General features: G+C 39.0%; 2 protein-coding genes across 2 annotated transcripts; one reads left to right on the top strand and one right to left on the bottom strand.

Annotated features, from left to right (window-relative positions):
* Window positions 1-412: 412 nt before the first annotated feature.
* Window positions 413-7,089, bottom strand: LOC107298742 (mitochondrial amidoxime-reducing component 1-like; the record flags this gene model as incomplete). The annotated part of the gene is made up of 3 exons (XM_015828106.1): window positions 6,813-7,089; window positions 4,864-5,037; window positions 413-603 (listed from the first exon to the last, which is right to left on the bottom strand). Coding segments are annotated over exons 1-3 (628 nt in total), but the record flags the coding sequence as incomplete, so codon positions are not given.
* A 4,148-nt stretch (window positions 7,090-11,237) lies between these two features.
* Window positions 11,238-11,651, top strand: PFN3 (profilin 3). Its single transcript, XM_015828108.1, has one exon. It carries the CDS (start codon window positions 11,238-11,240, stop codon window positions 11,649-11,651), a length of 414 nt encoding a protein of 137 aa, XP_015683594.1.
* Window positions 11,652-12,926: the final 1,275 nt, after the last annotated feature.

Below are 12,926 nucleotides of genomic sequence, written 5' to 3'. Positions count from 1 at the left end.
GTCTGTTTCTGTTGCTCCCCTCTGGGAGAAGGTTTTGAAGTATTTCTAGCAGGACTACCCAATTCTGTAATAGCTTTGTTCCCTATGCCATCCATCTGGTAAACTCGCAAGATTCGTTTTTATCGCCATGCACATGTATACATAACCCGAACTAGACTGTTGTTTCTCTGTGTCATATAATATATGTGGGTATATGCATAATTCTGTATTTATTTATTTTTGTCATATTTATGTAGTATATATCGGAGGTGGTAACACTTTGAGAGCTGTATGCAACAAAATTTCATTTTAATGTATGCCGATTAGTGTACATTCAAAGTGACAATAAAGTTATTATTCTATTCTGTTCTGTTCTATTTCTATTCCTATTCTATTAAGAAAAAGTAATCACGTCTGTAAGTGAAACATGCACCATAGATCATTGCAAGCACAAAGCTCACCTTATCAATGGGAAGAAAAGGTTCCAATAAATCTTTTGAATTCCTTGGAACCATATTTGGTTCAAAACAAACCAAGCGGTATGGTTCTGACTTTAGGTAGGATGTAATCCATTGAGCGGCATCTTCTCCACAATCTCTGCCTTGAACATCAAAGCCAAATAGCCTAAAAGAATTGTGAAAGCCATTAAATAAGATCTCTGCTAGACACTACGATTACATTTAATAGAATCATGGAGTTGAAAGTGATCACAGATGTAAATTAGTCCAACTGCCTGCTCAGTGCAGGTTTTACTAGAGATTCTCTGAACGATGACCATCCAATTTCTATCAGAAGACCTCTAACAGAGGAGTAGCCACATTTCCATTGGCTGGCTGTTCATACAGTCAGAAAGTTCCTCCTAATGTCTAATCTAAACCTCCTTCCTTAAGTTTTACCTGCTGGTTCTCATCCTGGTTGTTTTAACTTATTGATTCTGGAACAGCAGATATAAGTCCACTCTCTCGTCTAACTTTCAAATATTTGACAAACTTTCAGATATTTGAAAACTAATCCTCAAAGAGCTTAATTAGACTCTTCACCCTTTTGTTGGCCTTTCTCTGAACTTGCTCCAATTTCTTGGTTGTTTTGAACTGTGCTGACAGAACTGAACAGTCTTCATTTAACAATCATTCATAGGCATGATGGCCTCAGAACAGTCCTGCCACTCTCATATGACTGTATTTTGAGTGGTTGGCAATCTGTTCACATTTATTGCTGTTGCCAAGTGCCCTGTGATCAAGTGATTGCCACTTACATTTCTCTCTGCTGGTTTCCCCAGAAAGTCGGTACAGTAATTCTTCCTTGCACGCAAGGAGCAGACCTCAAACCTGATGAAGACTGGTGTTTTCTCCTCCGCTCCAGAAAGCTCAGAAAATCCTTGGAGGGAGGGTAAAATATTGATTCAGACACTGGCATCCACCAGCATTTTTCCCTCTCCTCCAGAAGACTCAGAAAGGCTCCAGAGGGGGTGGGAAAATGCTAGCAAAGTTTATGTATTTTCCTTCTTTCCCCAAAAAAATCCTTAAGTCCCATAAATAAAATTCTAACTCCTGTTTTCTTCAAATAACTTTCCCTCTTCTCTCAAAGTTCTTTGATCTTTCAAATCCACTTGTAATTTCATGAAGTAACTCCTTTAAATCTCTTATATTTCAGTTTAAAAGGGTAGTCCACAATATCCTTTTCAATTTTTAGATGATTAGAATTCTTTATTGGCCAAGTATGGTTGGACACACAAGGAGTTTGTTTCCGGTGCATAAGCTCTCAGTGTACATACAAGTAATAGTGATAATCATTATCATATTCAACATGAAAATACATTCATCATAAATCATGAAATACAACATAAGATGCAGCACTTAGTGATAGTCATCGAGTACTAGCTAAGCAAACAACATAAATCATACTAGGGTACAAAAAAACCAATAGAAATTGTGAGATACAAGCAGTAAAATTATAGTCATAAGAAGATAAGGATAGATAATAGGAATGATGAGGAGTATCATAGTAATACAGCTTTACTAAGTATTTTGACAGTGTTGTAGGAACTAGTTGTTAAACAGAGTGACGGCATGGGGGAAAAAACCTGTCCTTATGTCTAGTTGTTCTGGTGTGCAATGCCCTGTAGCATCGTCTTGAGGGAAGAAGTTGAAATAGTTTATGTCCAGGATGTGAGGGATCAGTAGATATTTTCACAGCTCTCTTTCTTGCTCACGCAGTATACAGGTCCTCAATGGAAGGCAGGCTGGTAGCAATTGCTTTTTCTGCAGTTCTAACTATTCATTGAAATCTGTGTCTTGTTTCACTGCAGTTCCAAACCAGACAGATATAGAGGTGCAAATAACAGACTCAATAATTCCTTTGTAGAACTGTATCAGTAGCTCCCTGGGCAATCTGAGTTTTCTGAGTTGGCGCAGGAAGAACATTCTTTGTTGTGCTTTTTTGATTACATTTTTGATGTTAGGTGTCCATTTTAAATCTTGAGATATTATAGACCTAGAAACTTGAAGGTCTCTACTACTGATACTGTGTTGTCTAGTATTGTAAGAAGTTGTAGAATGGTAGAGTTTCTCCTAAAGTCTACTGTCATTTCTACAGTTTTGAGTGTGTTCAGTTCAAGATTGTTCCAGCCATACCACAAGGCTAATTGTTCAACCTCCCATCTGTATGCATGTTGTATCATCTGCAAGGTTCAGTACTTTAACAGAGGGATCTTTTGAGATGCATTCATTGATATATAGAGAGAAGTGGAGAGAGCACACAGCCCGGGGGGGGGGGGGGGCTGTGCTAATTGTATAGGTATCTGATGTGATTTTGCCTAGCTTCACTTGCTGCTTCCTGTCTGTGAGAAAGCTTATGATCCACTTACAGGTGTGGTCAGGCATGGTTAGCTGATTTAGTTTAGTGAGAAGAATATCTGGAATGATGATATTGAATGCCGAACTTAAATCTACAAAAAGGACCCTTGCATAGGTCTTTGGAGATTCAAGATGTTGTAGAACAGGGGTGTCAAACTCGCAATGTCACGTGACGTGTCACGACGTATTGTGACTTTTTTTCTATTGCCAGCAATGGGGTGGGCGCGGTTTCGCCGCATCTGGCCCGTGGGTTGGCAGTTTTGACACCCGTTGTAGAATGTAGTGCAGAGCCATATTAACAGCATCATCTGCTGATCTATTTGCTTGGTAGGCAAATTGCAAGGGGTTTAACAGCGGATCTGTGATGGCTAGCACTAACCTTTCAAAGGTTTTCATAACTGCGGATGTCAGAGCAAATAACTATCAAAAAATGGTCATCCAATTGCATTTATAGATCCAGTATTTCTATTTCTTTAAACTGTAATTGTTAAACCCACCTTAGAAACCACTTCAATTATTATCAGAAGGATTTTGTTCTTCATCTTGCTTTAACTTTTGGTTCCAGTAAGAAGTGAAAAAGTTCAAGTGCTTCACGGGCCATAAACCAAACATTTTCTTTAAATTAGCCATCTTGTGTTCTACTATCATTGTTGTGCAAGTGATATGTAAACAAGACAGATTTTTCCACACAGAAGGCTCTTACTAATTAACTTCAAAGTCTAACTTGATTTCACAAAGCCTTAGCATTTATAAAAGCTTTACAGAAACAATTCTGAAATCACCTCCTTGTGTATTTAAAAGAAGTTACAAAAAATAAAGATCTTACAAAGCTGGAAATGTGTGATGCTGCTTCTTTTTAAATGGATTGAATAGAATTCCATACAGCAACTAGTAGACTTCCAAGATTTTTCAATCTTAAAGGAGCAATGAAGGTAAAATTTCAAAATAATGAAAAGGATGAGGTTTGTAGAATCTTGAGTCCTGAAAGACTGCATTTATGGCTCAAAGTATGAGGGAATTCATAACTTCCAGTGATTGCGGTCAGTTGCAAAAATGATGGTTTCTACTGTCTACTCACAAAAATCAACTGTCTGAAGTACATATCGGCAATCTCCAGATCTCACCTTCTTCCAGAGAAAATTTTGGCAGTCAGGACCTCATTTGCAGCTGCCTATTTGAGCCATAATTCCCCCACAGGCATTGATTCTGCCTTATCGGAAGTGTTCTCCAAACAATCTTTAAGTAAAGTAACATTATGTTTTTGACTGGTATGAATGATGCATGTATATATGAATAAGGGTTGGAGAAGGGGATGGAAACTACATCCTTATAACATTCAAACATAAGTTAAATGATAAACTGTGGGTGGGGTGGAAAAGAAAGACACCATGCCAGAAAATCTACAGCAGTTCAACTCATAATAAAGGGAAGCTTATCCATCTTGCTTCTGAAACGTAAAGAACTAAAGGCAGGAGTGATAATGTGACCTGCCCTTCTGATGATAAATTACATTCACTAGGGCACCATAGGAATGTTATGTGGAGAAAGTTTATGAATGGACAAAAATAGTTAAGTTTGATTAAAAGATGTGATTCTCTTTGTTATTCTGTGTTGGTTTTCTATGCATTCTTAATAGCTCCAATTAAAATGTGGATTTTTATCTTAAATGTTTACTTTAAAATAGCATTAATCAGTTGTGAATATCTCTAAGCAATCTGTGTTAAATTGAGAAGTACATTAAAGGAATAGATTAATTATATTGGACTTTTGAATCAATCTGTTGTTGGTATCCCCATGAAGGACTTAGATCCTAAACTGGTTTATTAAAGTCAGTTGGCCCAAGACTAATACAAGGGTCAAACTAAATGAGGTACAAGATATGTGTGACTAGCATTTTCTAGAAGGGACTAGTTTAGACTGGTTTTAAAATGGAGAACTGGGAAGAGTTTTAATTTTGTACTTTTTTAAAATATAAGTCACTTTTCCCCCGGTTTCTCAAGAAGTTAAAAAAACATAAAAGAAAAAGCACCTGCAATTCCGTACTGGATTTTTGGTTGACAATCTGACTGGAATTTGACAATCCTTCATTTCTGGACCACTCAGAGTCAAGTAGCCATTTTGATTGGTGATAGAGACCAATACTAGTCGAGGCTCTTGTCGAGCAGTCACCATGTGTCCATCTTCTTTTATCACAAGCCAACATCTAAGTTAAAAACACATCAAAATATTCTAAATACTGAAAATCAAACTTATCTTTCAAAAGGTAACTTATGCTAAAACATGAACAGTAGACTGCCAATTTAGCATTGCCTTTTATTAATTTCCATTCTGTTTCCAATGAATGAATGAAAAAATCTTCTAAAAATATTAAGTGTAAATTGCACATGTTTGCTTTTAAGAAGTAAAGGCTCAGAGTATACAAGAAAAGGGAGAGAAAAATCCTGGACAAACATGAGAAGCTGGCATTGCAATTAACATTCAGAAAATATATCCCTATCCTTGTTTGGATTGTAAACAATAAACTGGGTCAAATTTTTACAAGGCATCCCACATTCTTCTGTTATCTTTACTTTGTTAATTCAAGAGGCTTAACATCAAGAGGGGAAAGGAATGAGAGGGAATTCAATGCCACTTTCCAGAAGTAATTTTGATTTCTGTATTAAAAAAAATCTGTATCTGTACATGCATAGGCATCTGCAATGTTTGAAACTCTTGAACTATCATAATTTAATCTTGATCAAAGCAGTAAGGTATACTATGGAGTATATCAGAAAAACACAAAATTGAATCATAAAAAGGGGGCATTTAAGTTATGAAATCCAACCCCTTGCTTTCTGCAAAAATTCTACAACTCATTAGTCTATAGCAAGTTATTTATAGATTCCCATCACATAACTGAGGATAATTCCTTTGTAGTCACTCTTAATTTGAAGTATAGAAACATTCACTGATAGTAAAACCATTCTTCTGATACTGTTTTAATTCGGATTCAATGTTCTTTCGTCCAAAGCTTTTATGAGATGATCTCTATGTCTCAGCCACAGGTAATTTATAGATATCTAAACATAACCAGTTTCCACTTATACACTTCTCAAGTATTTCTATTATTACATATTTTTTAAGTTCTTCCAAACCGCTTTTAAAACAATTGAAAGGCATTTCAAAATGTGAGTCAAAATGGCCCAGGGAAGAGGCGTTATCTGTTTGTTTTCAAGTAGCGGTGCTTGTGCACACAAACTGGAAGTGCTGTCAAAACATGCTCTCATTTCACCTATGCAAACCAGCTTCAGCCTTGCCAAAATAAAGTAGCAGCCTGGTTTAGTGTCACAAACATTAAGGACCTCCATAGTAAATGTTAATCTTAAAATGAAACCATCTCATTTTTTTCTTGCTTAGCCATATCCCCGTTGAAACCAGTAGTTTTACTTGGGGGGGGGGGGTGTCCCACAAATTCATGGATTATTTTAGGGAATCACAATATACAAAGTTTAAGAATTCATTTTAACTGATTTTTGTTTACCCGGTAAAGAAAGAAACACAAGAAGGAGCAAGAAAATTCAGAGAGGTCACCAAGGAAAGAAGCTTATCTAAAATTGCCAAATTTGTTCCAACAAACAAAAACCCTGCCTGGAAGAACCACTAATTAATGCACAAACACACACCAGAAAAAAAGAGAAAAATATGTGGGTACCTTTAAACCTAATGGCTTTTGGATTAATGCCTGACAAAAACTCAGCCGCGGAGGTTTCTAAACCAGGGGTTGCGATTTCTTGTGTTGCTTGAGGATGCAGCCGGTTCGAGAACGTGACCCGAAATGCAGAGCAGCTACACCAAGTATTAGCAATGCCAGGAGTTTGCTTGAAACAACGCTGCATTAGGCAGTAAAAGCTGCTCCTTTCCCAGCAAAAACGACAGACTTGGACAGTTCTTGGCATATTTATCTCATGGCCCCATCCCCACACGACCCCGCATCCCTACCTGTCGCGCAGATCTCCGTTCCGGAGCCCCAACTTTGTTACTTCGGCCTGCTGCACGGCTACGCCCTTGCAGGACTTGATCGGGTAGATGAAAAGCCCGGACACCCTGCCCACCTCTTTCAACCTTAGCGGCCTTCTGCGGTCCCTCCATCGCCAGTACCAAGCCGCGGTCATTCCCAGCGTAACCAGCACAGCCAGAGCGGCGGAGGCGGAGAGCGGGCTAAGCCCGAGCTTCGTCAGCGAAAACGAACCGGAGCCCGTCATGGCGACGACGCCAGCAGAACCGCGCAGAAACAGCCCCGTAACGGCGGGGGGGGGGGGGCGGAGGATTTTGAGAGCCGCTCGTTTGGGACAGGCGGAGCTACCCGTCTCTTCAACCCTCCGGAGGCCGGAGAGCGAGGCCGGCGCTCGTTGGAGGAAGCCTATTGGGGGGAATGGAGGGAGGGGCAGAGAGGCCGTGTTTAATTAGTGGCTGGGTCTCTTCAGCGGGAGTGTCTTGGTTGCTCCTTGGCTGGCCGGCCCCTGAGCACATCTGGGTTTTTAAGGCATATGGTACCTAAAGCCAACCTCGGAACGCCTGTCGTTTACTAGAAGACAGGCTAGGGCAATGATGGCGAACCTTTTAGAGACCGAGTGCCCGAACCGCAACCCAAAACCCACTTAATTATAGCCGGGTGCCAGGTGGGCGTGGCCCACTGGTGGGCATGGCTGTGGTGGTCATGGCAGATTGGGTGGGTGTGGCCAATGTGGGCGTGATCACCTCAATGTTGCTTGTGGGGAGGGACGCCTGTGGGGGCCAGGCAGGGTTGGGGGAGATCCAGGGGGTCTCTGGCAGGTGGGGCGGTGGGCAGGAGGCTCGTCCTGCAGGGAGAGGCAAGGCAAGGTGAGGCAGGGCGGGGGTGCCATTATCACAGGGCAAGGTGAGGCAGGGGCCGGGGCAGCTGCTGCCTGACACCATTGGCCCCTGCACATAGAGGCCAGCGAGCGTATGGGTGCTGGGATGCATCCAGCCACGTGGGACCTCGGCGAGTTAGCGGGTGGCTGGTTGAAGAGGGACAGTTGCCATCTCCGGGGCATGGTGCACGTGCCCACAGAGAGGGCTCTGAGTGCTGCCTCTGGCACGTGTGCCATAGGTTCGCCACCACTGGGCTAGGGCCGCGTTAAGTATTATGCGCCAGGATTTAAAATGAAAACAATTGAATGCAAGTGGACCGCTGAATTTCTAATGAGTTCAGTGAAGGAAAGCGACCTTCAAGGATTCTTCCAACTCTGCTATTCTGCACGAAAGCGTGACGGGTTGGTTTTAATGCTTCAGCTGCCTTCATATCAGTAATCGGATATGTTGGAGCAATGTGCACCCTGGGGATCTCAAAAAGTAGCATAAAAGCGGCCTAGATCAGAGTCCAGCTCCTGTCAGCATTTTCTCACATGAACACAAAGCTATATGACATGTAAATCTAGATATTTTCTCCACAACTGGTTTAAAACGTCCACATAGACAGGTGCAAAAACAAGCTGGCTTTCTGGATTGTTAATCTCTTTTTGGCTCAGTAACCAAAATGTCGCAATCCATCTTGATGGTTTGCCAACATACGACTGCTTTTCCATCCAGAATTCATTTTCTCTTTCTCAACAACAAACTGATTGCAAGAAACATGCACAAATGATGGTACTGTAATAAAAAAAAAACAGCAATGCTGCTTGGCTTAATATTTCTGCAGCAGTTCAGGTTAGCACAAAACTATATTTCTTCTCTTTCTCCTTTTTATGTTTAGAATTCATCAATTTACAAGATTAACATTTAATTGGAAGGCAAAATGAACCAGATTAGGTAAAAGCAGGGTCTCTGTGAGTCAAAAGCAAGTTTGAGAGACACAATGTTTATTGAGTATGTGCAAACAAAGCAGGATTGCAGCATAATTTAGCTCTAATCTCTGGACAATCTAGCTGTTGATTTGCACAAACCAGCCCCAGGACACAATATTATAGACCTTGGAAGCTCAGCAGCATTCATGGGGGAGGAGCTATTCACCCTTTTGCCACAAACGTAGTTTGGGAACGTTTTCTTCAATGAATAAATGAACAAGTATCATATTTTTTATTCTTCATTTGCTCAATTGGGTTATTTTTATCTAATTTTAGGACTTGCTTCATCACAGTTGAAGTAATATCTATGCAAAAATATTGAAAATTCCAAAGGATTCACAAAATTTTAAGTAATATTGTATACTGTATATAGTATGTATGTGTGTGTTTGTGTATCTATGTATGAATGTGTGTGTATTTCCTTCCTTCCTTCCTTCCTTCCTAGATATCATTTTATTTTATGATGACATTGTTGGCCACCAGGAGCCTTTGGGATCAAGCACATACAAATGATGTTTTAATTTTTTTTTATTAATGGAGTTTATCCTTGGATTAGTGTTTATTTTAAAACCCAGTTGATTTAAATAGGATTTATTTCAAAATATATATTCATAATTTCATGTTGCATAATGTTACTTTGCACAATTGCAGCATGATTTTAAATAACCTAAGAAAATTAACTCCCTCATTTAGCTGCAATCTTTAATAAATATAACCTGACTTCCATTATTGGTGATATTTGTCTTACAGTTAAGTTTCTATCAGCTTCTATTAAAGTATTTTAAAATCTACCTAATTAAAAATCAATAAATTGAAAATGTAATTAACATAAATGCAGATACATTCAATAAATAGGATTATTTCCCATTTGTTCAATGACTTGACTATTCTACTGCATTAAAAGTTATAGTTCAGTAATAATTTTAAGGGCTATGGGGATTATACTCAAGACTTGAGACAGCCATTTGAAATCCTGAAGCCTGTTTCTACATCCCTGCAATACTATATGCATTCTGGGAAAATGAAACGCAAAAAAATATATTTTTGTTCCTTTCAAGACAGTTGGAAAGAAGGAAGATTTCTGCTTTCCTTGGTGATATGAGGTCATAAAGGATTGCATGCAGTGGGGAAGACACTTCTGACATCACAAAGAGGGCCATAGCAACAATTGAAGCATAAATACAATAATAATTGCCTTGTGAGCTCAGAGTGCCTTTGGCTGGCTAAGTGGGTGTGATCTTTGCTTGCCTTTTTGACACCTGAGATTTCAAGTGCCCAGAAGATTGATCTCCAGCTCTCCATGAGCCCAGACTCCTGAGCTGGAATTTGAGGTTTCTGCTTTCCAAGAAGCATCTTTTTCAAGTCTTTCCATCCCAACTGGTGGAACTCATCAAGCTAATGTTACCTCTGGAACTATTGCAAGTAAGTTTTTCCTTTGTTTGAGGAGACAGTAACCAGCTAGTTCTCTACGAGGCATCCCCAGATGAAAAGATTCACAGTTTTGAACCGAAGTTGACTTTCATAGTTATTTTTTATTCTTCATAGTTATTTTTAGGGGTCCAACTGGTGGTGGTTGGGACATAGAAAATACTTTTAATAGCTATGCTGATTCACTATTTCTATATAGAAATAATTTTATTTTGGTAACTTCCCAGCTGGTCTACAGGACGTGTTACATATGGAGTTGACTTTAGTATGATAGCACTAAATAATCATACGAGCAGCTTAATTTCTGCTGTTCTGCTGGTTACCAAATGGGTTCCGGAAGACATAAAAAAGAAATGGAGCCCTGATTTATTAGATCTACATTTAATCTTTCTTTTAGGACTTAACTTTTGTTCAAGCCTTATAAGCTGCAAGACAACCTAAGCTGCACATTTTCATAGTTGAGTGGGGATTTGATCCATGATGTTTCTAATCTAACTCCATCATTTTCACCCTTATAGCAATACAGCTCTTTCACCTGTTTTATCTACAGGCATTGCTGTGATGGAGTTGTTTTAATGGCTTCAATTTTAACTTTGTGCTTGCTATTTTATGCCTTACTGGAAATTGTGGAGGAAATAGTTTGGAGTAATTCTATTACATTCCTGTAAATTGTCTTGCAATCTGGTTTGATGAAGCTAGTATATATAATGTTACAGATACAGATACGTTTTTTAAGGGTGGGTGGGGTGCTGTATTTTTAAAGAAGGGATCTTTCAACAACTACACTTTTATAGTGAGCAGGGGCAAAATGATCTCCTTTGGGGGGGCTTCTTGCTCTTTTGATTTTTTTTTTAAAAGGGGAAATCAACCCGTTTGAGTTTCTCAAGAAATTAAAATTTGTTTATGAGGAAAAAAAATATGGAATTTTGTTACCCCATAGTGATATTGTGGAAGGTTTATTAACATCACCTGAAATTACAGGAGCATAGCTGGGATACCCTGGGAAAAGCAGGTGGATTTTTTTTTAATACATCTAGATTTTGTTTTTAGGCTTAACAGGAAAAAAAATATCCCACATCCTGAGATCCAAAGGAGAGGTGCTTATAAAAGAAGCCACAAGAGCTGAAGCAGCATGGGAGACTGGAAGGCTTACATCAATACAGTCCTAAAAGACAAGAATATTGAAGATGTAGCAATTGTTGGACATTCTGACAATAAGTCTGTATGGGCATCTAAACCAGGAGGTCTGTTGGCAGCCATATCTCCTCAGGAAGTTGGGCTGATCACTGGGCAGGATAGAAGATCTTTCCTACAAACTGGGATCACCATTGCTGGAAAAAAGTGCAGTGTGATCCGTGACAACTTGCTGGTAGAGAAAGATGCTGTCATGGACACCAGAACCAAAGGTGGTGACAGTAGGTCCATCTGCATTGGGAAATCTTCCAAAGCTCTTATCTTTCTCATGGGCAAAAAGGGGGTCCATGGAGGAGCCCTGAACAAGAAGGTACATGATATGATAGCAAGCATGAAGGCAAAAGGCAGCTAGATATAGTGATTGCCTGAATCACTTTTCTCCTGAAAGGAGGACATGGAGAAAGTATTGATCCTTGAAATAAAAGCATTTGGTGAACATCTTGCCTATTTCTTTAACTATGAAGTGGGATAGGGATTGCTCTGGATCACCATCCCTGTCTGGAGGGGGGGGGCAAAGAGATGATACAGGTGGGAGGAATGTTTCCCAAATATAAAATACATGAACCACTAAGCAGCAAACTAATTGGGACAATGCTTAAAAATGCTTTATCCTGAACAAGTCCCCATATCTTAGGGTGATACATATCTTAGGGTGATACCAAATAGTCTCCATCAAGGAGTCAGGAATTTGCTTGAAGAGCCAGAAGCTTGGATTCAAGATTAGTTTGAGCCAATGGCTAACGTGCTATTTGGCCACAAGTTTTAATTAGAATCATTCCAGTCTCATCCAAAGGTCTGAGTTAGACACACAACCAGGAACCAGAAATAAGTCCCTTAAGAAAGTTGATTGACCAGCTTCTGATGGTTGATTTCCCCCCAGGAGTTCACTTTATGTATGATACTGTAACCCAACTATTGAGTTACATCGCTATTTGACATTTTTTTATTTTGCTTTTTGAAGAAAAAGAAAAAAGTAAAAATTGGAAAGGATGTAACAATTCTTTGGGTTATCTCTTCTGCCCACAAAGACCAGAGTCTGATATCTTGACAACTCCCAAGTATTGAGGGAAAACCTGCAAGATTTAGTGATCATTGAAATACAATGATTTAAATATACATCAACAATCCTGTTAATTTCAACCTAAATTGTGGAAAGAAGAGGACAACTCCAAAATACAGACATTAGTATTTTTCAATGTTCTCCAACAAAAAGATGATTGTGGCCATCTCTAAATGTCAGTTTGCATTTAAGGAAATACTGAGTAGCCTTTTCAAAAGCTAGATTTCATGTTTTGCCATCAAATATATTATGCTTTAGATTTCAAAAGATTCTAATTTTTTGCAAAGTAAAAACAATACAAATTAATAGAAAAAAGGAAGTTAGGAAAAGTAAATAGAAACTGATAAGCAAATAGCAAAGAAACTAAAGAAAAAATGAGAAATAAAAAAATGAATAAGCTAACAAAGCTTTCAGATTTTAATGTAGAAAATCATAAACAAAAGAGCCAAGTGAAGTCTGAATCGTTTTTAAACTTTTCTTTGATAGAATACTTCACTATTAGCAGCTCAAATAGTACCACTTCTTTGCAATGCTATATTTCAGTTGTTTAAAGATTATTTAAACCCC

This window comes from Protobothrops mucrosquamatus, unplaced genomic scaffold, assembly GCF_001527695.2.
Source record: "Protobothrops mucrosquamatus isolate PMUCROS unplaced genomic scaffold, P.Mucros_1.0 scaffold4246, whole genome shotgun sequence".
In the NCBI taxonomy this organism is placed as follows: domain Eukaryota; kingdom Metazoa; phylum Chordata; class Lepidosauria; order Squamata; family Viperidae; genus Protobothrops; species Protobothrops mucrosquamatus.
The sequence above is the reverse complement of the archived record's forward strand: the minus strand, read 5'-3'. Positions and strand labels throughout refer to the sequence as shown.